This window comes from Manacus candei, unplaced genomic scaffold (genome assembly GCF_025592945.1).
Source record: "Manacus candei isolate 608988 ecotype Guabito, Panama unplaced genomic scaffold, ASM2559294v1 h1tg000061l, whole genome shotgun sequence".
Classification (NCBI taxonomy): domain Eukaryota; kingdom Metazoa; phylum Chordata; class Aves; order Passeriformes; family Pipridae; genus Manacus; species Manacus candei.
In genome coordinates, this window is record NW_026138109.1 from 7,905,974 (window position 1) to 7,928,492 (window position 22,519).

The 22,519-nt window shown below is 39.0% G+C and overlaps 1 protein-coding gene across 6 annotated transcripts in view; it reads left to right on the plus strand.

The window, feature by feature from the left end:
• Window positions 1–20,573, plus strand: part of UBAP2 (ubiquitin associated protein 2) — a 75,278-nt gene extending 54,705 nt beyond the window's left edge. Inside the window, exons 7-19 of one of the 6 annotated variants that reach the window (XM_051804483.1) lie at window positions 491–543; window positions 5,987–6,054; window positions 7,108–7,297; window positions 7,932–8,145; window positions 9,578–9,852; window positions 10,981–11,159; window positions 12,231–12,438; window positions 13,639–13,678; window positions 15,931–16,114; window positions 17,230–17,296; window positions 17,959–18,154; window positions 19,418–19,509; window positions 20,402–20,573. In XM_051804483.1, the coding sequence (XP_051660443.1) occupies window positions 491–543; window positions 5,987–6,054; window positions 7,108–7,297; window positions 7,932–8,145; window positions 9,578–9,852; window positions 10,981–11,159; window positions 12,231–12,438; window positions 13,639–13,678; window positions 15,931–16,114; window positions 17,230–17,296; window positions 17,959–18,154; window positions 19,418–19,509; window positions 20,402–20,536 (1,901 nt within the window). In that variant the 3' untranslated portion in view covers window positions 20,537–20,573. The remainder of the gene's footprint in view (window positions 1–490; window positions 544–5,986; window positions 6,055–7,107; window positions 7,298–7,931; window positions 8,146–9,577; window positions 9,853–10,980; window positions 11,160–12,230; window positions 12,439–13,638; window positions 13,679–15,930; window positions 16,115–17,229; window positions 17,297–17,958; window positions 18,155–19,417; window positions 19,510–20,401) is intronic. The other 5 variants (XM_051804478.1, XM_051804481.1, XM_051804482.1 and 2 more) reach the window with 5 other exon arrangements.
• Window positions 20,574–22,519: the final 1,946 nt, after the last annotated feature.

The following is a 22,519-nucleotide window of genomic DNA, read 5'->3' on the forward strand; positions in this document are numbered from 1 at the left end:
GCCTTGAAATTGAATTTGTGTACAGTAGAGTTGTGGATGTTGGAGCAGGTGTTGTGGTTGTGTTTTGTTCAGGCTCTGTATGAATTTGTGCATGAAACTGGGAGATCCTGTGGGAGGGTTGGGTAACCTCTCACCATTGCTGGGCACATGAGAGAAAATTCTTCTAATGGTTTGAATTAATCACTGGGTGCAGACATGTGTGACGTGTTCATGCAAATTAAATCTGGCGCTATAGTGGCTAAGAAATTCCTGAAATCAGAAATTAGGGACAGGGGATGAGGGAGTGGTGGTGTTTCCCTCCCAGAATTTTAATTCTCCAGACCAATTTTCTAGGACTTCCAGCCGTGTTCCCAAATACATTTCCAACCACTATCTCCTTGTTTGGGGTTCCGCTATAACGGAAGCAGGATTGCTTATAAAGCAGAAGAGTTGAGACACAATGCTGTGCTTTTAACTTGCACCTGTTTTTTTCCTTCCCCAATTATAATAGGAGCATGGAAAAACTCAATAGAAGAATGGACAGCAGAAGACTGGAATGAAGATGTAAGTGCACCTTGTTGGATATACCAGTTGATCATTTACTCTTTTCAAAGTTTCTGTGTTGTTTCCAAAAACCAAATGTTTAAAGTAATACTTTTCTGTATGCATGCAGTGGTATTTCTTACTGTGTTTCTCACTGTAATTCCTGTTTATAATATAAATATTTAGATACACTTATTTTTTAAGTAAAATTGTATCAAGAAGTAGACATTGATTTTTGCTGGGTGGACAGTACATAGATTTAAAAAATTTAAGGTTTATTCCAAGTTAATTATTTGTGAATTGCAGTTCTCCACTGCCCAATGCTGATGGGTGATAACTGCATACTTCTGCCTCCTATTGTATAGAGTTTTAAAGACATATTATCACAAGACTTTTTATGTAATTAACTGCTGAAGCTTACTGTCCACTTTAAACTTCTCATTTGATGCTTTTTGTTTGAAATCTGTAAATTGTTCCACTTGGCTCACTTCATGTTCATAATATTGAAAAAAAAGGCGCTAGTAGTATGCTAAAGTTAACACTTAATTGCTTAATTCCTGTTGTTTCATTCATGATGTGTTGTCTAAAGTACTACCACAGTTTTGGTTATCATTCTTTATCAGGTGAGATGTGTTTTGGCATTTGTAATCATCTCATTTGTGATGCTCAGTTTTCAGTTGTTGTATTAAAGCTTAAGCAGTTCAAAAAACAAATGAGTGTCAAGAAATATGGAAAGGGAAAGCTCATAAGAAGTCTTCTGTCTTTTATAGGAATACTCATTATTTCAAATTTGTTTTCATAAGAGTGAGAGATTGTCTTTGAAATCATCCCTTTTGCCTCCTCCTTTAGGGTGGCATGTCAGTGTTATCCCTAGAAATGTGTGAATGTTTCATGTAACAGATACAAAAACTCCATCCTTACCTAATGAGGGATGTGTCTTTTGAGAAAATTGCAAGAAACTCTAAAATCAGTTGGTTTTCTGTATCTATATCTATTAATGCCATGAAAAGCTGATATATTTTTTAAACCTGTCCTCAGTTTCTGCAGTATGTGCTAGAAATGGACTAATGGCTAAGGATGGTGGAAATTTATGGGTTGTTCTCATCCCTGTTTGGTGCTGGTACAATACAGCACTTGTAGTATGGGAGGGGTGTTGAGCAATGGTGACTTGGTATGGATAGGATTTTTTTAATTAGTTATTAAAACTGAGTAATTTGCACATAAATCTTGACATCTCTAGCCCATTGTTAATTTTTATTAATTTTAGAATCCTGGAAAAGTTCCTGTAACCTAGGAGAAAGTTGTTCATGTGCTGATGTTCAGAAAGAGTGAATGAATTGTCAAGCTGAGGATACGTTAGCCCAAAATATGCAAAAAGGAAAAACAGACCAATTTGATTTAAAAATTAAAAAAAGTGCATAAAAATACAGCTTGTGCCCTTAAATGTTGTTTTGTGGAAAATGGTTCCCCTTCAAATCAACCTGATCTTGGTCTTTTAAGCAAATTATGAGTTAACTGTAAGGATAGTGTATGTCCTTGTAAGAGACTGGATCTAAGTCTTGTGCTCTAAAAATAATTGCATTCTATCACAAAACACATTAAGCAGATTGAAATCTTCCTTTCAAATTTTGACAAAATATCTTTTACAGGAGGACCCTTATTGAATGTGGGCTTTTCTAGGAGGACTGTTGAAAAAATCCAGTCCTGAACCAGATGCCATCGAGTACCTCTGTCAATGATTTGGAAGTAAAAATAAAATCATTGCTGAATGAAATCTGTTGGAAATCCAAAATTAATTGGAATAGCATTTAAAAGTAAGCCAGTCATGCAGAGAAGTTTGAACCTCTGCAAGACTTGACCTGTTGAAATAAAAAATGCTGTAGTATAACCAAGTGCCCATTTGTTTATAAGAATGAAGACACACCTCCAGAACAAGGGACTGGTGTCTGGAAAGGAGCAACTGAAAAATTTTCGGGTTTGTAGTGGATGATGAAGAAAGAACAGCTCAGCATGATTTCTTTAAGAGCTGATGCTGTATCAAAAAGCCCCTATTGTACTCTCTCTTCCCTGTCTCTTAATCACTCGTGATTTATATTTCTGTACGTGGGCTCTCCTGAACTTGATTCTTATGTACTACATCCAATTTCTCACTGCTTTTACAGAAGAAAAATGGTGTATAAGAGCTGAAAATTACTTATTGATAGAAAAGGTCCTTGAGAAGGGAGATTTTTAGTTTACTGGATCTGAAAAGGTTACTTTAGGAGTATATAATGGGCTCTGGCTTTAATCTAGCAAAAGCATAATATGAACTTGTGGCTGGAAAATGGATACATTGAAGTGTATAGCAAGCAATTCAGTAACATGACTAATGATTAAAAGAACCTGAAAGCTGATATTTTTGCTCTCCAAAGGGAAAGAACAGGTGTTTTTCTGAAGAATATTTATGTTTAAATGTGGTGTTCTCTAGTCAGGTATCAGTTGTGAGCAGGTAAGTGAAATTTGACGTCATTTGACATTAGAAGAATTAGATCTTTGTGATCAAATAATCCTGCTTGGTATTTATCTTTAGTAGTGAGTATTGGGCAAATATAATAGGTTGTCAGCATGATATTAAATAGAGTGGAAACTGCTTGCAGCGAAAACAGGAGGTTGTATTTTGTTAGTGGGATATTCAGGGCATGGACAGTAAAAGATCAGACAAATGTTGATATACTGTAGATGGCTCTGGGTGTTCCTCTTAAAATTGTGATCATATTCTCCTGGCTAAAGAAAGTCAAGTCTAACTACAGAAACTATCCAAAGGACAGAAATAGAATACATACTAATTACTGGAAGGTGGATGAAGGCAAACATTTTCTGTACAATACTGGTAGTTGTACTTTTTATTTGAAACAACAGCAACACTTTAAACAAAAAAGAAAAAAAAAGAAAGAGGAGGAGTGTGTTTTGGTGAGAGTGTTTCCTGTGTGAGAAGGCAGCATGAGAACTTGTTTTAGTATCTTTAAACTTCAGTACATCATATCAAAACAGCAATAAGAGTTTTTTATTTCTGATTTGCTTATGTAGAGTTTCTGTGAGGATATTGGAGTATATTTACCTATTCTCCTCACCATTCCTGTTCTCCTGCTATAGGAGATGTTAGCTAACTGTTAAATATGTTGTCTGGTGACTGGAGAAAGATTTTATCACAGGAACAGGAGCTGGAAAGGACGGACATTTCACTGCAGATGGAGGAGATACCCTTGTGAGGCCAGCACTGCACATGGTTCACGACTGTTCGTTCAGTTCTGGGAACATGCCAGAGCCTCAGTGAAAGATTTGTGAGTGTAGTGTGCAGTGAGCATAATGACGTGGTTGGGAGCTGAAAATGCTACTTCTAAGAAATATTAAATACATCTGCGTAATAAAATTGCAACACAAAATATGTGTTTTGAGAAATGCCGTAATCCCAGCAAAGTTGTGAATTAAGTGCTTGATTGGAGCTTGTGGCAGTGAGTTCGCTGCAGAGTGTCTTGTAAATCTCAGTGTAGCTGAGCTGGTGGCTGGACACTTCTGTTTGCATTCTGGTTCACTTATAGGGAACATTTCCTCTCTTACACATCAAACATGCTTTTGCCTTGTCACAAACATCCTCAGGCTCCTTAATTTGCTTAGTTTTTGGGATTATTCAGTGTTTTGTCTGTGGTTAGTCTTATCCTGCCTTGTGTGAGTGTAAGAAACGGTTGACATTACAAAGAATTTAATATTTAACCAAGGGGTTGCAGACCACAGGCTGCTGCTTGTGCCATTGGCTGACCTCCTTGTGCCATATAATGGAGTCCATAACACCAGAGGAAGTACAGTACACATCGTTCTGGAAGAACACATACAATGGGGAAAGCGCTGAACAATAGAGGAGCAGCCTTTTTAATGGCAAATATGCTTAAGCTGAATCTGCTTTGTTGGTTTTGGTCAGTACACAGTGCCAGCCAGTGGGCTGGCAGCATTATACTCAGGACACAGTTGTGTTCCAGAAATGAGGGATTAAAGTGTGTTGTGTTGGCAGCAAGGGAAGGGAAAGAAACTTAGGGAAGAACTGTGGTGGTACTAATTTTTTCATGACCTCGTGTGTAGGATGTAAATGGGTGCTGGGAGAGTAAGTGAAACATTTGTGCTTGGCCTCTGAGTGGTAATTACTCCCAGACAGCCCTTCTGTGCCCTTCCTAAATCAGCAGTGTTTCATAGGAGAATCCCTATCAAATGTCCATATTCAGTGATACATGTGCTTTCAGTGGAGCTGCCTGTGGGATTGCAGGTGAAATTGGCTTATGTGTGTGATGTCCTTTAACTGGGCTGCTAGCAATGTATGCAATTAAAAATGCATCATTTCCTGGAAAAGCTGTAGTTAAACAGCACATTTTAAAGGTGTTCTTTGTGAGTGTTTGAGTAGGTCTGGTATTCTTCAATCTAAAGATAAGGCCACACCAAAGGAATTAAAGGTGATTTTGTGCAAATGAAATTTAAAGTATTAACGTTGTACGTGGATACCTCTGTCTTGCTCAACCTAACCTATACTGGTTTAAGACCTATTCTCGTTTACAAGTACTCCTGTCAATAGAAATGAATTAGCCCTAGGAAGTTGTAGCTGCTTTTAAAATAAGAAAATGATTAAAAAACCACACAGCAAAAAACCAACCCCCCTACAAACCAAGCCCAAACCTTAACCAGCCAACTTCACTTCCCCAGGTTCCTGGGCGAATATCTATCTATACTGTAACAGCATGGGGAAAACAGTGCAGTTTTCTTCTGTGGGTGGTCTGACTTGTTACACTAGTATAAGCAATTACACGCTTCTCGTTTTATTACTGTTTTCAAAGTTACACTCTCAGGGCAATCAGTTAGAGATGTTATTGCCACACAAAGCAGAGCTGCCAAGAAGGAACCATGAATGCTGGTTCACTGTACTTACCTGAGTGCACACCTGCCTCTGCTGCTGCTGGGAGCTGAAATGTAAGACACAGGGATATGTGAAATGAGTGGGAGCAGTGCAGTGCCTTATCCTTCTGCAACAAGATCTGTCAGAGCTGCTCTGTTGAGTCCTAGGTTGTGCCTGCGCTCTGATGATAGACCATCTGTCATGTTAATTACTGTGTAACGGTGTGTTTTTCAGTTAAACTGTTTCCCGAACTGATGTTGTGACATCGGTATACTGTTGTGTGTGTTTTCAGTAGATCAAATTTCCTAACACTTTAATTAAGTTGGTACTTGATTCTGTGGAGGAGACTCTGCTGAAGTTTGACTACGTGTATTTGCCTTTTTAAGCAGAGCTGCAGCACAGCTGTTTGTAATGGTAGTTTGAATTTATTTTTATCTAGAAAGTGCATGACCAGGATGGGATTTCTGCAGATGCTGCATGCAATCGGAAAGTGTGAGCATGTGTGATTAAAACACCTCTCCTCCTTCTCTGCCCCTCTCTCTTTTTCAGCTTTCTGAAACGAAAGTCTTCACTGCTTCCTCTGTCCCAGCTGAGAATCACGTGACTCCTGGGCAAAGGTAAGCTCTTATTCCATGTTTTCCCTATGCTTTAAAAACCTTCTGCTTGATTAAACAATGTTAACTTGCACACATAAAACACTGAATTAAACCTTGGTTAGAGATTGGTCAAAGTCATCTCAAAATTGCGAAAGCCTTGCTTGCAAACTGTTGGTTTTATGAGTTCCTGAGTTTAACTATTTTTTACTATGGAAGTGGAGACAAACTTGCCAAATTTATGACCATAATACTTCTTCTGCATGAGACCTGCTTACAGATAGGAACAAATGTAGCTGGAAAAAAAAGTTTTCTGTTGTTGAAAAGGAAGCTCTGGCTTTGGTGTCCAGAAAATGAAAGGCCTGCCCCTCTAGATGCAGAAAGTGTTCAGAACATGGTGCTGAAAAAATGTATTAACATGAAAGTTTGCATTGGCATAAAGGTGAATTTCCTTGTAAACATCACAATTATAGACCTTTACTGATGGTAGAAAGTTAAGATCAAGAACCAAAAATAAATCAATTGCTGCCTTCCTTTGCTTGCCTTTGTTTTCAAATGCCTGTCTTGTGGTGATGTGGAATCAGTTGCCTACATTAGCCTCTGGTTCCTGGAGAGCAGGTTAATGTTGAGTGATGAAGACTTTAGCAGTGGCATAGCATGAGATCTGAAAACTAAATAACCTAATGGTCCCAAACATCCTGGTACTGTTGTAGTACAGCAGAATTTTCCATATAATAGGGATGTGATTTGCAAGGTGCATGATATCAGGTGTTCTATAGTTCATATTCCTGTCTTTCTTAGGGGTGATATGCTCACATGTTCATTGCTCCATTCTTCCAGTGGATGTCCCTCAAATAATGTTAGAAAATATTTTAGTTCATCCACTCAGATAGGGGTGGGGTTTTTGTGTTTGTTTCTTGCTGTCAAAAAAGTATCTTCTGTCATTTTTGTATGGCGGATAAGCAACACTGGAAAAGACTGTTATTAATAATTCTGTTGCTGGGATGGCAGCTTTAGTATTGTCAGTGCAGTTTAATGATCATGTTCATTACAGCCAAATTTCACTTTGTTTTACAGCATTGATTTGGTGACACTGCTTCAAAAGCCAGTGACATCTACCCAAGAGACAGAAGGCAACTCATTTGAAGCTCCTCAGCCTCAGACCTTTGGCCAAGCCTTAGTATTCACAAATTCTCAGCACAGCACACAGATGGCATCAGGAACTGGCAGCTCCAGTGCTGTAAACTCTTATTCTCCTCAAAGTCTGGTAAAATGATCTTATGCTTTCTAAGTATTGTTCATAAGTAAATATTTCAGGTTAAACAACTTTTCTAGTGCTGGTCATTTCATGAGGTGTTCAGGTATTTGTAAAATTCAGGTTGCAAAGGAAGAATTCCATTCCTTCCATTCACCACCCCCCCCAAATATTATTTTTTCATTTTGCTAAGTAGTTTTTTCTATATTTACATGAAGTAATTGTATTAATTTTTGATTAGAGAGCAGATGTGTTTGTTGCTTGCTGATGTAGGATAAAATAATTTGTTTATAGTGAAGAGCTGAAAGCCAGAAAACTGGTGGGTTGTTTCCAAGCACATATTTGACTGCTTTTTATGGAAGCATGCCTATTTCTGAGTCAGTTGTGAGGTGTGAAGTTGGGTATTTATTGTCTGAAAATCGGTTCAACTATTAGTAAATATATGCTATTTTTAAGATGTGTGGGTTCAAGTAAATTAGTATTATTGCAGTTACAGTGGTGGAAGTTTTTACTGGTCATTTGGTAGTAATCTAGGTGTAAAGAGATTTTAGTTGCTGCCAAATAGCAGCAATTGACCCTGTGATTATGTTCCAATTAGTAATTAAAAAATTCACTTCTTCCCCTCTTCTTTTTTGTCTTCTGGTAGTCTGCAGTTCTTTGTTCTGGCTTTGGAGAACTCAGATCCTCTAAACTGGCAAACTCTACTGGTTCCCAAATCTTGGACCAGTTGAAATCTCCAGGATTGGGTCAGTTTACCTCTCAACAAAACAACAGTAATTCTGCCACCACTAGCACAGCTGCAGCATCATCCTGGGATCTAAAACCACCTATTACTCAGTCCTCAGTCCTCAGTCAGTTAGGTAAGTGCCTTGGCATAGCTTTTTTCCTCTTTCTCTATTAGCCTGGAAACATGTCTTAATGACAGTGACAGTTCAAAATGGCTTTAACAAAAGACTTCTTCTAAAAAATGTAATCTAACTAATACAATTACTTACAACATTGTAAGAGTTACACTTAGTTGCTGGTAATAGACACCACCAGTATATCACAAACTAAGTATTGATAGGCTTAAGCCTATCCATAAATGTCATTACATCTTTGAAGTTATTGAGCCTTCCATGTAATGACATCTTTGATTTAGTGTGCTTGAATATTTAAATGGAACTTTGTTGTGACTAGTTTTCAACAAAGACTGGAAAAGACTTATTTTCATTGTACCTCTGCTGCTTCTAGCTGAGCGTAAAGTTGTATCGTGTTTTTGCCATTTCTTTTCCCCCCAAATTTTCTCTTCTAACCGTTACATGAATTTTGAATGAGTACTGTATAATCTCTTCATAATGCACATCTCAGTACTTTTTTCCCTAGCGTGCTGAGAATGATTCAGGTTACTTGTTTTGTCTATTCATAATTGTATGAATTTTTCATGTAATTTAATAAAATTGTACAAACAGTGAAAATGATGGAAACTTGGGTTTTGCAGTGTTGTTCCTAGCAGTATTCTCACTGTGAGAAGGTAGCTCTTCTATCTCTCATGTGTATGTGTACATGTTTATGTATAGATAACCAGCCAACTTTGTAGCAATTACTATCTTTGACAGGCAGAAATTCTGGAAAAAAAAAGTTTATGTACATTTTAAGTTGCTTTCTAAAGGACTGTGCCAACCAAAAAAAACAAAAACCTGCATACTGCAAATGCTATAGATCTGTTATGGTTGTTGACCAGTGCTCTGGGCCACTTCATGGCTTTCAGCATCTGAAAAATATGAAATGGGAAGACTTGGGAAAAACTTGTCAATGTCCAGCACCTCTGACTCTCAGCCATTATGGGATGGTAGATGACTTTCTATTTGTTTTGAAAATCTCCTCCTTTGTAAGGACAGGGAATCCTAACTCACAATAGTTCTAAATCGCAACTTTTTACCTCTTGGAAGTAATCAATTTTATCAGCACAGTTAATTACAGTGAAACTTGCAGTGTTTGATTAAAATAATCCATAACAGTTTTTGAGGATTGTGTAGATAGGTTTGTTTTCATATTTTTGGGGGAAAGCTAAATAATACTTGCCCACAGTTGTTTATATTTAGAGTAGAGGATATCAAGTATTGTTGTTATAGTTACAGTGGTAATGTTCAATGTGAAACTTGTGTGATCTCTGAAAGAGACTTGCACATGCTATAAAATCGTAACCGTTGAGCATGTCAGGTCACCCAGATTCTTCCATAAAGAGTAGAACAGTGAAGAGCAGAGTTCGGTGCTTTAATTTTGATATTTCTTTTTCCCAACACTGACCAGACTTTAAATCCCAGCCTGAACCATCCCCAGTTCTGAGCCAGCTGACCCAGCGACAGCAACAACAAATACAGGTGGTTCCTGTTCCTCCTCCTGGGCTGGAGTCCTCCTCCTCCCAGGTAAAACTCCGAGAGCCATCACCAGTAGACACCTCTACAGCTGTTAGCAAAATATTGCAGCTTCCCACTATATCTATGGATAACCAGGCAGTGACTGCCCATCAAACCCAGCAAAAACAGATAAAACCACCAAAACGGAGGATAACTCCAGCATCCAAGGTGGGTAATTGGATGGTGACTTGTGCTTAGTAAATATAAAAACACAGAAGAATTTGTATTAGCAATACAAGTGTGGGCAGCAGGACCAGGGCAGTGACTGTCACGTGTACTGGGCACTGGTGAGGCCACACCTTGAGTGCTGTTTTCAGTTCTGGGCCCCTCATGACAAGAAAGATGTTGAGGTGCTGCAGTGAGTCCAGAGGGAGGGCAATGGAGCTGGGGAAGAGTCTTGAGCACAAATCCTACAAGGAGCAGCTGGTGAAGCTGGAGGTGTTTATCCTGGAGAAAAGGAGGCTCAGGGGGGAACCTTATAGCTCTCTACAATTGCCTGAAAGGAGGTTGTAGCCAGGTGGGAGTTGGTCTCTTCTCCCAAGTAGTAAGTGATAGGACAAGAAGAATTGTCCTCAAGTTGCCACAGGGGAGGTTTAGATTGGATATTAGGAAAAATGTCATCACTGAGAGGATTGTCAAGTACTGGCATAGGCTCTACAGGGAAGTGGTGGAGTCACCATCCCTGGAAGTGTTTAAAAGATGTGAAGGTGTCCTGCTTAGGGACATGGTTTAGGACTTGGCAGTGCTGGGTTTAGTAGTTGGACTCGATCTTAATGATTGTCTTTTCCAACGTAAATGATACTATGATTCTGTTCAGTATATATTGTATATAAATTGCTGGGGAAAAGGAGAGCAAAGACCTTGGTATATTATATGTTTATAAAGCAGGAAATCCTAAGTCATTACATCCAAAATAGAGTGGTGATGTCTTTTCCAAGCACACATCTGTTTTGCTCTGTGTGGAAAATGACTGAGTGATTTTTAGATTGACTTAATAGCCACAATATGAATATTGTCTGAGGGGAGGGATGTACACAGATGATACTTATGTACTATAGAATAGTATGGTTTACTCTTTCAGCTCCAGATGAGGGCAGAATCAATGAATTAATTCCAGGTTGCAGAGATGTAGTTACTTTATGTAGTATAAACTATTGTCACAGTTTTAGTTAGCAGCATAGGCTGAGGCAGTAACTGAAAAGACTGTAGCTAAAGAGAGGAGAGGGTGTCAGTTGCTGATATTATTAAATGAGACAGTGCATGCAAAGGTATCATGATTTTTCTTCTTCCTTTAAGATTCCTGCCTCTGCAGTGGAGATGCCTGGATCAGCAGATGTGACAGGGTTAAATGTTCAGTTTGGAGCTCTTGAGTTTGGATCAGAGCCTACACTCCCAGAGTTTGGATCAACTTCAAGCAGTGAGAATACCAGCCAGGCGACCAACAATAGCTTATACTCAAAATCTGTGAAGTATGTGTGAGTTCCCCTCCTGCATTTGTCTTCTCGAGGGGGTCAAGTTTGTGCCAAAAACATCAAGACATGGTTACAATGTAATGGGAGGGGAAAGTGCGATGAATTGTAATGCTAAGTGTTTTCTGTGGATTGCATCTTAAAATGAGAAATTTCTTCTCTAGTGATAATCAAAATCTCCCTGGATTGGGTGGATGTGAAGATGGAGATGACATGAATATAAATAACCTTATAATAAGCTACCCTTTATAGAAATGCTTTCTCACGTTTAGTTGCTCTGATTTTCAGATTTGTTTGAGGGTTTGTTCCTCACAACCCACATTTTTCTCTGTTTGATCCAGGAGAATTGACCTTTGTACCATATAGGTGTATCAGTAGATTGGCATCAGATTACAGATCTGATGCTCCTATGGGATCAGAAAAGAAGCCAGTCTGTCAGTATGCCACAGCTCTTATTGAAATGCTAAAATAGCCAATGATGTGTACCAACGTGCCAGTAACTCATTTTTTCATCCTTATTCAAAAATTGGCATCAGTTAAAAGCTTCCTGAAGTTAGTTCAGAAATATTAATAAAAATAAAATTTCACATTAATTTCTAGTTTTATACATGATTTAAACTATTTGGAAACTAGAACATTCCTGCGTATTTTTAAGTATTTTTTTTCTCTTTGCATAATTCTATCTGCAACATTAGAATTCTAATGTAAAGAGACTGTGTGTTTCTCATTATATACCAGACTTCATCTCTCTGCTTGTTTAAAAAAGAGAGATTATGAATATTAATTTATCTTTTGAGAAAGTGGAAATAACATGACCAAAAGTGCTTATGTGTAAACTCTTGTTTTGGTTGGGCTGGAATGAGGAGGTGCTTAGTGTAGCTGATGTTTTGAAGCAGTGATTAGCAGGGACCAAAGCATATTACACGATTCTAAAAAAAGTATTACATTGTCTAGTATAAATAATGTAGATTTGTCTGCATGTCTAAGGTAGTTCTGGATAACTGTGTAGGAGCTGATACTTTCACGAGGGTATTTGAGATACTTACCAAGATGATAAATAATTTTTACTTTTTCCAGTGATCCTTTGAATACCTCTTTGCCAATATCCAATACAGTACAGGAGTCCACCTACACAACCTCTGCCATCAGCTCTTCCAGTCTGACCTGCTCATCCCAGAGCACTAGCCCAGTAACAACTTCCTCCTATGACCAGACTTCTGTGCATGGTAGGATAGCGTACCAAAGCTCCATGGCTCCGTCAGAACCAACTCCTGTGGCAGTTACGGTGAGTCCAGTTCAGAAATAATGTCTTGAAAAAGGGGAAATGTTCTTACCTGTGTTAGGCTTGCATTACACTGGTGTGTTAATGTCTTAACCAAGCCAAGTGGTATTTTTGGTTTCCCGAGCCCAACCACTTACTTGTTTTTGCTTCTCCTAGTGTGTAGTTGGTTTTGGCAATACTGTGTTTGGGATATAAGACCCTCGGATTTTGTGGCTTTTGGCATCTTAAATTTTCTTTCGACCTTTTTTTTTTTTTTTTTATTAACACATAAGATTCTATTTGAGTTTCCTTCCCTAAAGCTTAGCTTTTAAAGGCAGAACTATTTCTACGTAAATATTAGTCATGGTATTTTGCCATAACTTGACTATTTCTATCCAAAGGTGTATTATTTATTAACTTTATATGGCACCTAGCAAATGGATCCCAAACTTTTTTTGGCCCCTCCAGCATTACTTTTCTGTTGGATTTGAACACCAGTGGGATTTAATTACATGTGTTATTTTAATAAGCATAAGGAGAGGTCTAATACAGGACAGAGAGAATCTCTCTTGGGAGATTCAAAAACATCTACTCTCTATGTATATGGAACGTAGGTTTGTTTTAAGAGGACTTAATTTATTAAATGTTTAAGCAACTTGTGAGAGTTTGTAAGTTTATTTACTTCTGGCCTTTGTTATGTGTTGGCTCAGTCACACTTGTCTTCTGCACTAGCTCGTATGTACTGGTGAGGATCAAGCATAGACTATCCACTTCTGTACTCCAGCGTTACCCAAAACACAACTGGTGCTTCTCAAGTCTTATCTTTCAATGGAAAAAAATTGGCGTCTCTGTGTAACTTGGATAGTTAAAATTGTGAGTTGCATTAGATCAAAAGCACAACCATTTCCTATATGTTAATGCAATTCTTTCTTTCATATTGGTGTGAACCTGAAGTTTATGTCATATACAGTACATGGGAAGGTCTGCTGCTGATGGGTGCATTATGGGCAGTGGATGGGATTCTGTGTGTTGAGGACACCTTGCACTTGAGACAACTTTATTATGTGGTTTTGTTAAAGGCAATAAAAATTTAATTTTCTGCCTTGTCGTTCAATTTAGAATGAATATAGAATTTTGCATGAAGCATGTTGGATGTGTGATTCAGTCTGAAAATGGAATGTACCTCTAAGATGATTTATTCATTCGTTTCTCCTTTGCTTACAGAACGGGCACAGCGGTGTTAGAACACAGGCAACTCTTGACAGTAAGTTTACAAAGCTTGGTTGTGCACAGTACTTTCTGATCTTTCATTACTACTTGCTGGGTACACAGGTGTAGCAGTGACATCAGGCTTAAGGTTTTATATTGTTCTCCATGACTAATTTATGGTTGACCTATTTGAGTTTGTTTTGTGCTTGCACAGGATATACTGCTTGCTTCTTGACTAAAATTGAAGTGTGAAAGCAGCTCTATTAAATCTACAAACCTAACCAGCCTCAGAATTAGAGAAGCTGCGTTGCTGCTGCTTTTTTCTTTTGAATTTGGCTGCCAGAAATTATTTAATTTAAAATAAAAATACGAAATTAAAAATTAATATAAAATTTCTTAGCAGTTCTCCCAGTTCTCAGTTGGGAAGCTGTGACTAGTATTTAGCTGTAATGAAACAAAGTCACATTCTTTGAGTGCACCTCTCACTGGGTATGGTGCCACCCGTGCCCTGTTAGAAGCCCATGGGGGATAAGGGTGAAGGACACATTCCCTCTGCTGGTACCTGGATGCCTTGAAACAGTACCTCAGTACTGACTCTGGTACGGGTGTTACTGTTTCTCCATCTTGGCCTGTTTCTAATGTAGTAGTGACCTGTAGCACCCTTACAGCTCTCTTGCTGGAGTTAAAATAATTTAGGTATAGTGTTCACTCTTCTGACCTTTATGTGCTACTCTGTGGAAGTTTTCAAGGACAGCAGTGTGCATTAGCATCTTTTGGAATTCCAGCACTTCAATTTTAGGTCCAACCTCCTCTTAAACACCTCTTCAGGTGCATCATTAGTGGGATGGTGTTTTGTTAGTGCCAAGTTCAAAGAGTCACCATGTAAAAGACTGACATATATAAAGACAACTTTTCAAGTGGAAAACTTTCTTACTTTCCTGTACAGAATTAATAAACAATTTATGAAATTCACTACAGGACTTGTCTTTTTGCTACAGAAAAGAAAGATCTGGGAATTCCTAATATTTTTGAAACTGTTCTGTAATGGCTTTATTAGTCTCTTTTCCTGTGCAAGTTCTCTTTTGAGTACCTTTCTACATTTTTCTGTATTTCAAGCATATAAATTGGAATCAGTCTTCTTTCATTAAGTCTGTTTCATGCCTCCAAGTGATATTGAATTTCTCTCTTAACTATTGAAAGTACTGAACTTTTCCCTTCTGTATGTTGCTATAATGTTCTTTGTTGTTCATCTCTCAACTGTTGTTCTCCCTAAATATCCAGATCTCCTGTTTCCTAAACCCTTAGTTCAGAGCCTGAGTGACGTGTTATAACTCTGACATCCTACTCGTCTCCTGGTTTTCTTTGTCTTGCACATTGTGTTCAGGCATCTTGTAAGGGGTCTTAAGATGGTGATTCCATCCCTTGAATTGAGGGCATCAACTTAAACTTCAAAAACTTAAACTGCTTTAAATCTATTGAGAGTTTTAGACGTTATCTACTCCTTTTTTAGTGTAAATATTGCTGGGAAGTATCAGGTGACATAGTTGCTGCCTTCGCAACTATGTTTATCACTTGGAACTCAATTTTCTGTCATACTTATTGCCAAAGCAAAGACCTCTTGATTTCTGTTTGCATTGCAACCCAACAACCTGACTTGGGTCATTTAGCTAGGAAATCAAACCAATAAATTAAACAAACTGATGTGTAACTTCCAAGTGTGTATTTGACTTTTCTTTGGTGACCAGTCTAAAAATGTCTTCACATGCCTTGCAAGGTCACGATGATCCACTGAGGAATGGTCTCTGGTGTGGTATGAAAGCATGGCCCAGCAGAAGGCAGGGCTCAACTGCTTTCTGAGTTTTATTGGTGGCTGAGTGCCTCGATCACCAAGGGTGCTGTGGGCTAGAATGAAGAAACAGAGCTGTAGCTAAAACTAGATTTGTACAGTGCCTTGAAAAGGCACAAATGACTTGTGTTTGCCGAACCAAAATCAAGGAATTTAGAAATTACTTGTGAGCAAAAGCTAATAATCCAGATAGTGACAGGTGAGGTGAAGATGACTAGTTTACTATGTGGGTAGCAGTGAAAATTGTAAATCTATTGTAAGTAAAGAGCTTAAAAGGAACAAAAGGTACTTCAGTTGCTGTTTAAATTTTCTTAAAAACCAAATTGCTTGATATGGTTACCAGTTCTTAACAGTCTGGTTTTTATAAACCAAGGGGGAATACTACTGTGTTCCTGAGTCCAGTCTGGGATGTCAGGTATGCTGGAATTTTTCTTCGAATGCCTCTTTTTAACTTGTTGCAGCTACTTCATCAGTTCCAGCACCTAAGACAGAGCCTTCTCCCTCACTACCCTCAGCTGGTTCTCTACCCAGTGTCGTGTCCACCACAGCCTCGCTCCTGCCTTCAGCACCGCAGCACGTGGCAGCGTTGCCCAGCTTGCCTCAGTCCAGTGATCTGGCCAGCAGCTCACTCTCCCAGTTAAGCAGGTACAGTAGGAGTTGTGATAAACACAGGGTTCGCTTTTGGGGAAAGGACAGGTGTAAGGGTGATTCTGTATGGGACTATCAGGCACCAGAGTCTCCTTCTCTGATGTGAACTAGAATTAGGAGAGAGTTTTGGAAGAGAACAAGTTGGTTCTTATTGCAAAGTATGAGCTCTGGGCTGCCTCCTAATGGCAGAGCAGCTGCTGTCCCAAGTTTCTGTGGTATATACACAGCTTTGTGTTTCAAAGGGTTTGCTTCAATCATGCCAGCTACATTGATATCCCTTTTTTGAGCATCAGACCATACATGTGTTTTATGTCTTTATTTTGTTTGCCTTTGTTCAATGTTCATTTGGTTTATTGCATACTGCATGGAGTGGCATAGAGTAAGTCACATTCTTGATGTGGAATGTAAGGTATAACTTTTGTCAGTGTAAATGTTTAAGAACCAGTTTCAGTCACCTTTCAAGGAGACATTTAAAGACCTCTGGATGAGTTATGGGGCAGATACTCTGCAGTTCCAATTGGTTGAGTTAATATTATGCAATTTAAATACTGTATGTAGAGTCAAACCAAAGCACTGCCTCACTTAAAACCTGTCCCCCATGTCAGGCAACAGCAGTTGCTCAAGGAAAGAATGGGAAACAGAACTTGTGTTTGGATGAACCTTTTGATTTTGGACTTTGTGTCTTGGAGTCATTGCTACATAATTCCTGAAGCGACTTGTTTTTCTAAAGATACAGTAGATTGAAAAATACAAATGAATGGTGTTTTAGGTGTTTCTTGTTAGCAATAGTGACTCTGTACTTGAATTTTTTCATTAAAAGGTAAGAGGATAATAACTAAAGAAAAATGCCTGTAAGGGTGCATGTATATATATATATACACACATATACATGCCTCTGTGTGTATTTATATATGCACCCTTACAGATAATTTTTTTGTTCAACTATATGTGTATACACACACTTCCCTAGAATTTTTGGTCTTTAACTGATGTCCTGCTGCCAATCTGTGTTTGTATGTATATGTGTGTATGTACACATGCATATATATATATATATTAAAAATAGTTCTAAGGAAAACTAATTTTGTTAATTCTTTGCAATTTCTTTCTAGCTCCCTTTCCAATCATCAGAGCAGCCTGTCCTCTGCCTCAGTGTTGTCTTCAAGCACATCACATGTGGTAAGTCCTGTTTGTATTTCAACAGCTGTTTGGCATACAGTCAGTTTATCTGATAATTGAGACCCTCTCTTCAAGTTTGGTGTGTCCCAGTACCCTGAAAACTGAAACAAGAGCCTTATGTCAGAGAAAAGAGACTGCCAGCCCTCTAGTGGCAAAGAAAGTCTTTACCACTTGTGATTTGTATTAGATCAAGAATAGCTATCACAGAGATTTGCCAGTCACGCAGCTGCAGAGAAAATTGTCATGCCAGCAAAGGGGGATGAAATAAAAGAAAAAAGGATGTCTTGTAACAAATTTATTAAAAAAACCCCAAAAAACAAACATAGAAGCGGTGATCTGAAATGTCTCAAAAATGGAGAGATTAGCTGGCAAAATGCAGGTGATGGAATGATATATGTTATGTTTGAGTTACTGTGGTATAATTTTGTGATGATATAGCAGTTGGAATTTGGCTTTTATGTAATAATTTTCTTTGAATCACAAAAAAAAATCACAAGCATGCAACTTAGTTGCTTGCTTGGAATATAGATAAAGCCTATCTTTTGCATGTGCTGCTGTTACTTAAAGGTTTGTTGTTTTTTTTATTTTTCTTTTTTTCCCCCAGCCTCTTCCACTGTGGTTTATTTGCTCTGTGATCCTCATTCTTTTTGTCTCCTTTCTAGCACACTAGTATTGAGAACACAACTTCGCTCCAGCCCTCAACAACCTTTTCAACTGCTTCAACCTCAGCCACTAGCACCACCTCCTCGATTGTCAGCATGGCAAGCAGTATGAACACTACAAACAGCCTTGGCCTGAGCGTTACCAGTGTGTCTATACCAGCTGCCACCACACGGGCAGCTCCCCTAGTGTCTTCAGGTTGGCAATATTGACAGATCCGTGGATAGACAGAGGATTTCAGTCAGCAGGGCTGTCAGTTGAGCATCTCACCAGCCATAACTGCACTAAGAAGTCCACACTCTTGACTAGCATTTCCAGTGTGCTGTATTTGCTGGCTTATGAAATAAAATTGCCTGGTTTTGTCTATTTGAAATATTTGTTAGGGTGTTATGTGGCATTTATATAGCACATTCCATCCCCAAAGAGCTTTATAAATAGGCACCAAAGCAGTTCTGACTTGGGAAGTTTTGGGCTAGAAAATTCACTCAGTTTTGTATTCTAAGTTGTGATCAGCTCTTGGCTGTGAGTTCACATGAGCTTTAATTTCAGTCTTCTCTGTGACTTGAATTCATTTGGCAGTATCAGAATATACTGCAGTGTCCTCATTATCATATGTCACATCCCTACTGCCACTTCTATAGAAAGGAAGAAAGTATCTGGTGTCTGGGTATTCCAGAGCAAACAGCACTTCAGAAGGGGGTTACATGGAGAGAGAAGGCTGGGAGGCTTCCTGCATTGATGTGGAAGCAACGCTTAATTCTCTTTCTTACCTAATAAACCTGAACTGCTAAAAGGAAATCCTATGGAGGGAAGTGAATGATCTAATACTAAGATCAAGCTTACTTACAGAAGAATTTCTCATTTCCATAGCTTGTAAATGAAGTGTCTGATGACTGGCTGAAGTGCTTTGTTCTTTTACTGTTCTGCTTCCTAGCACTGCTTCATGGAGGCAGCTGAAACCATTTCAGTCATCTTCTCTTTGCTATTCCCAGCTGCAGTAAGTCACCCACAGAAAGTATGCTGGCAGCATTTAGTGCTTTCCAGTCTATTGCTGGTGATAAGGGGGAATGTGTTGATGGAGCAGAAAATGAAAGGAGAGAATTAGCTCTTTCAGATTGCAAATGATGTCTAAATTTGCCTTCAGAAGAGGATTGAGGAAAGGAGAAGTTTCTGTAGTTCTTGTAATCCTCTTGGACAAACTAAATTACAAAATCAGGCTCTTCTCTGGTGGGACTGTTTTCAGTCTTAAGTAGCCTGTGCTTTCCCTTCCTTAATGCATGGTTAAACTCTTCAGGCTATTTTGAGCATTTTCATCAAAGAGCACAAAACTCTTCTGCATAGTTTTGCTCTTTACAAGCTAAGACAGTGCAGCCACCAGAACCTGTGCAGCTATCTTGTCTCAAGGCTGAAGCCTTTTCTTTTCTAAAGGCTTGTTAAAATGTCTGTATTTTGATTCTACAGGCAAAGCTCCCCCAAACCTGCCCCAAGGTGTACCACCCTTGTTGCATAACCAGTATATTGTGGGACCTGGAGGACTTCTGCCTGCCTACCCAGTAAGCAGTTTCATTGTTTTTGTCCTTAATTGCTTAACCCTTGGCGCAAGTGGGCCCTCCAGACCTGCTACTGTCTATGCCAAGGCATTTTTGGTGGCACATGTCACACCTGGAATTCTTGTTCTAAGTGCTAAAGAATATATGAAATATATTCAGTAGAGGATTACTATTGGTAGTAAACTGCAGAGCTGTTGGTGCAGACCTGATCTGGCTGCTCTTGTAGCTAAACATGTGTTGCTATGGTTTTCAGTGTTACCAGGTTTTAGTCCCTTTGAATAGAATTAGGCTCATTTAGGTTAGTATTATTGGAATAGATTTACCTCAGTAATGGTTGAAATGTGCCATGTGTCCTATCTGCAAAGTTGAAAGATTGCACATAATTTTTTGGTGTTTGACCAGGATCGAGGTATTTTTGGTCATCCGTTTTTTGAATCAAAAACTTTATTCTGGTAATTTTTCTATATCACACTGAATGTGAGGGGATACCATAGGTTGCTTTGCAGTCTAGTCATCAAATCTTAAATCTTGCTGCTCTCTGAAGTAATGATTACAGCAAAGAGGGCTGTTGCTCTTACTCCCAAACCTGAATGCCCTGTAGATTTTTTGTAGGTTGAGGAATGATGCATCTGTGAAAACTGTATTGAAGATGGGACAGTCAAGCTCCCCTCAGAGGACTGCTGTCATCAGGAAACAGCATCAGAGTGACAAGCCAATTTTAACCTTAGTTTTCCACTAGCCTTAAAATGCTACAGTGCCCCGTTAACACAATGCAACATAAAGCTGTACACCTTTAAAATAGAATGGGCCTAAGTCAAACTGTGTTCAAAGCCCCAAATTGATCAGCATCAGAGAAAAGTGTTATAATGATCTTGTATTTTTATCTGTCTTTAAGCAGATTTATGGTTATGATGATCTCCAGATACTTCAATCCAGGCTACCAATGGTGAGTAAATGCCTTGGTTTATTTAATTTTAAACCAGTTGTCTTCAGTGTTGATCATTTGTGCCACATAAATGGGTTCATTTAATGGTATTTAAGAGCTCTTTGTTATGTTCTGTGTTCTGAGTTTTTAAAAACATTTTGTTTTCTAAATTTACAACAAGGTAATGTAAATGGATATAGAGCAACTGTTGTATGATGCATTTGCCCCATCTGCAAAATCTTTAAATAAAAGTGAATGTGCTCTGTGCTTCTGAGTGGAGAAATTTCCAATTGTTGTAGCAACATTAGAACATTTTGTCAAATCTGGATGAAACGTGAGCATGAATGTTTTATTTTACCAAGAGGTAAGATTCAGCAGTGGGTACACAAACTGGCAGAGACAGTAAGTGTATCTGACAGGTCTTCAAGGCTCTCATGGGTGGAGATCTTTGCATGGCAACAAGTGCAGGTGAGCTGCAGAAAGGAGTGTTTGCAGAGTTTTCTTCTTTATCTGGATCCAGAATGTAAATGGCATGTGAGACAGGCTGAGCTTAAAGACAGATTCAAAAAGAGCCTCAGCCTAGGCTGCAAAAATGGTGAAGAATTTTCTTTTTAGAAAACTAGGATAAGGATCTTGGAGAGAAAGTTTGGTAGTATGTAGCTGAGAACAGTTATACGATTAAGTGATGCAGTGTATCTGTAGAGGCACAAGTGGAGCAACAAATGGTGATCTAAAAAAGAGGTATCACTGAATAAGTGCCATAATGTGAGGTCCAAATCAGTATACCAGGTCTTCCATGTAGAGTTTGGGGCAACCAGAGTCAGATACAGTGAGTACAAGGATAACCCAGACTAAGTTCCATCCAGCTGCAGACCCTGAATAAAAAAACCCAAAACATAAAGTTGAGCACATTAATGAAGACTTTTAAATATCTATGCAAGTCATGCTACTTGGAAGAACTGCAAACTGAAATGAATGGAATTATTTTCAGGGCAAAAAATAACAAAATATTTGAAGTTGCAGAGCCAGGAGAGACATGGTGTAGTGTGTTAACACTGGCTGGATGCCTGGTGCCCATCAAGCTGCTCTTTCACTCCTTTCCTAAAATGGTCAAGGGAGAAAAGTATGTCATGAAAGGCTTGTGGGGTGAGATAAAGACGAAAAGATCACTTGCTGGTTACCATCAGGGATAAAACAGACTTGGGGAAATTAGTTTAATTCATTAGCAATCAAATCAGAATATGGTAATGAGTAGATCATAAAACCCAATCTAAAAATCATGTTCCCTCCACCCCACACATTTTCCTGGGCTCAGTTGCAGTCATGATTTTCTTTACCTTCTTCCCCAGGGTGGCAGAATGGGGAATGGGGCTGCAGTCAGTTCATCACATGTCTGTGCCGCTCCCTCCTCTTCACACTCTTCACCTGTCCCTAACACAGGAGACAGTCCTACAAAGCTTCCCAAGCATGAGTTGTAAAATGGCTTGTACTGGAAGGGACGGTAGAGGTAACCTAGCTCCAAGCCCCTGGCCATGGGAAGGGGCACCTACTACTAGACCAGGTTGCTCAAAGCCTCATCTGATATGACCTTGAACATGTCCAGGGATGGGATATCCACAAATTCTCTGGGTAATGTGTACCAATGCCTAACGACCCTCACAGTAAATATCATCTTCCTAATGCCTCATCTAAACCTACTTTCTTTCAGTTTAAAGACATTTCCCCTTGTCCTCTGAGTCCAGGCCCCAAGTCCATCCCAAGAGTCCTTTCACTGTCACTAGAGCTGCTGTTTCAGATTCTGTTCCCGGCATTCCTTTAAGATCCCTTGAAGTGTTAAAAGGCTGCAGTAAGGTCTACCTGGAGACTTTACATCTGCAAGCTAAAGAACCCCAACTCCCTAAGCTTGTATATTTAGGAGCAGTGCTGTGTCACGCAGTTGCGCTTGTGACTGTTCTCTGGAGGTGCTCCAACAGGTTCCATTGGCAAGAGCACTCAAGATCCAATCATCAGTCAGTGGAGATGGGAAGAGTAGAGGAGACAAGGATGCAAGAGATAATTCTGATCTTGGTGGGAAAACCAGGCAGCGTT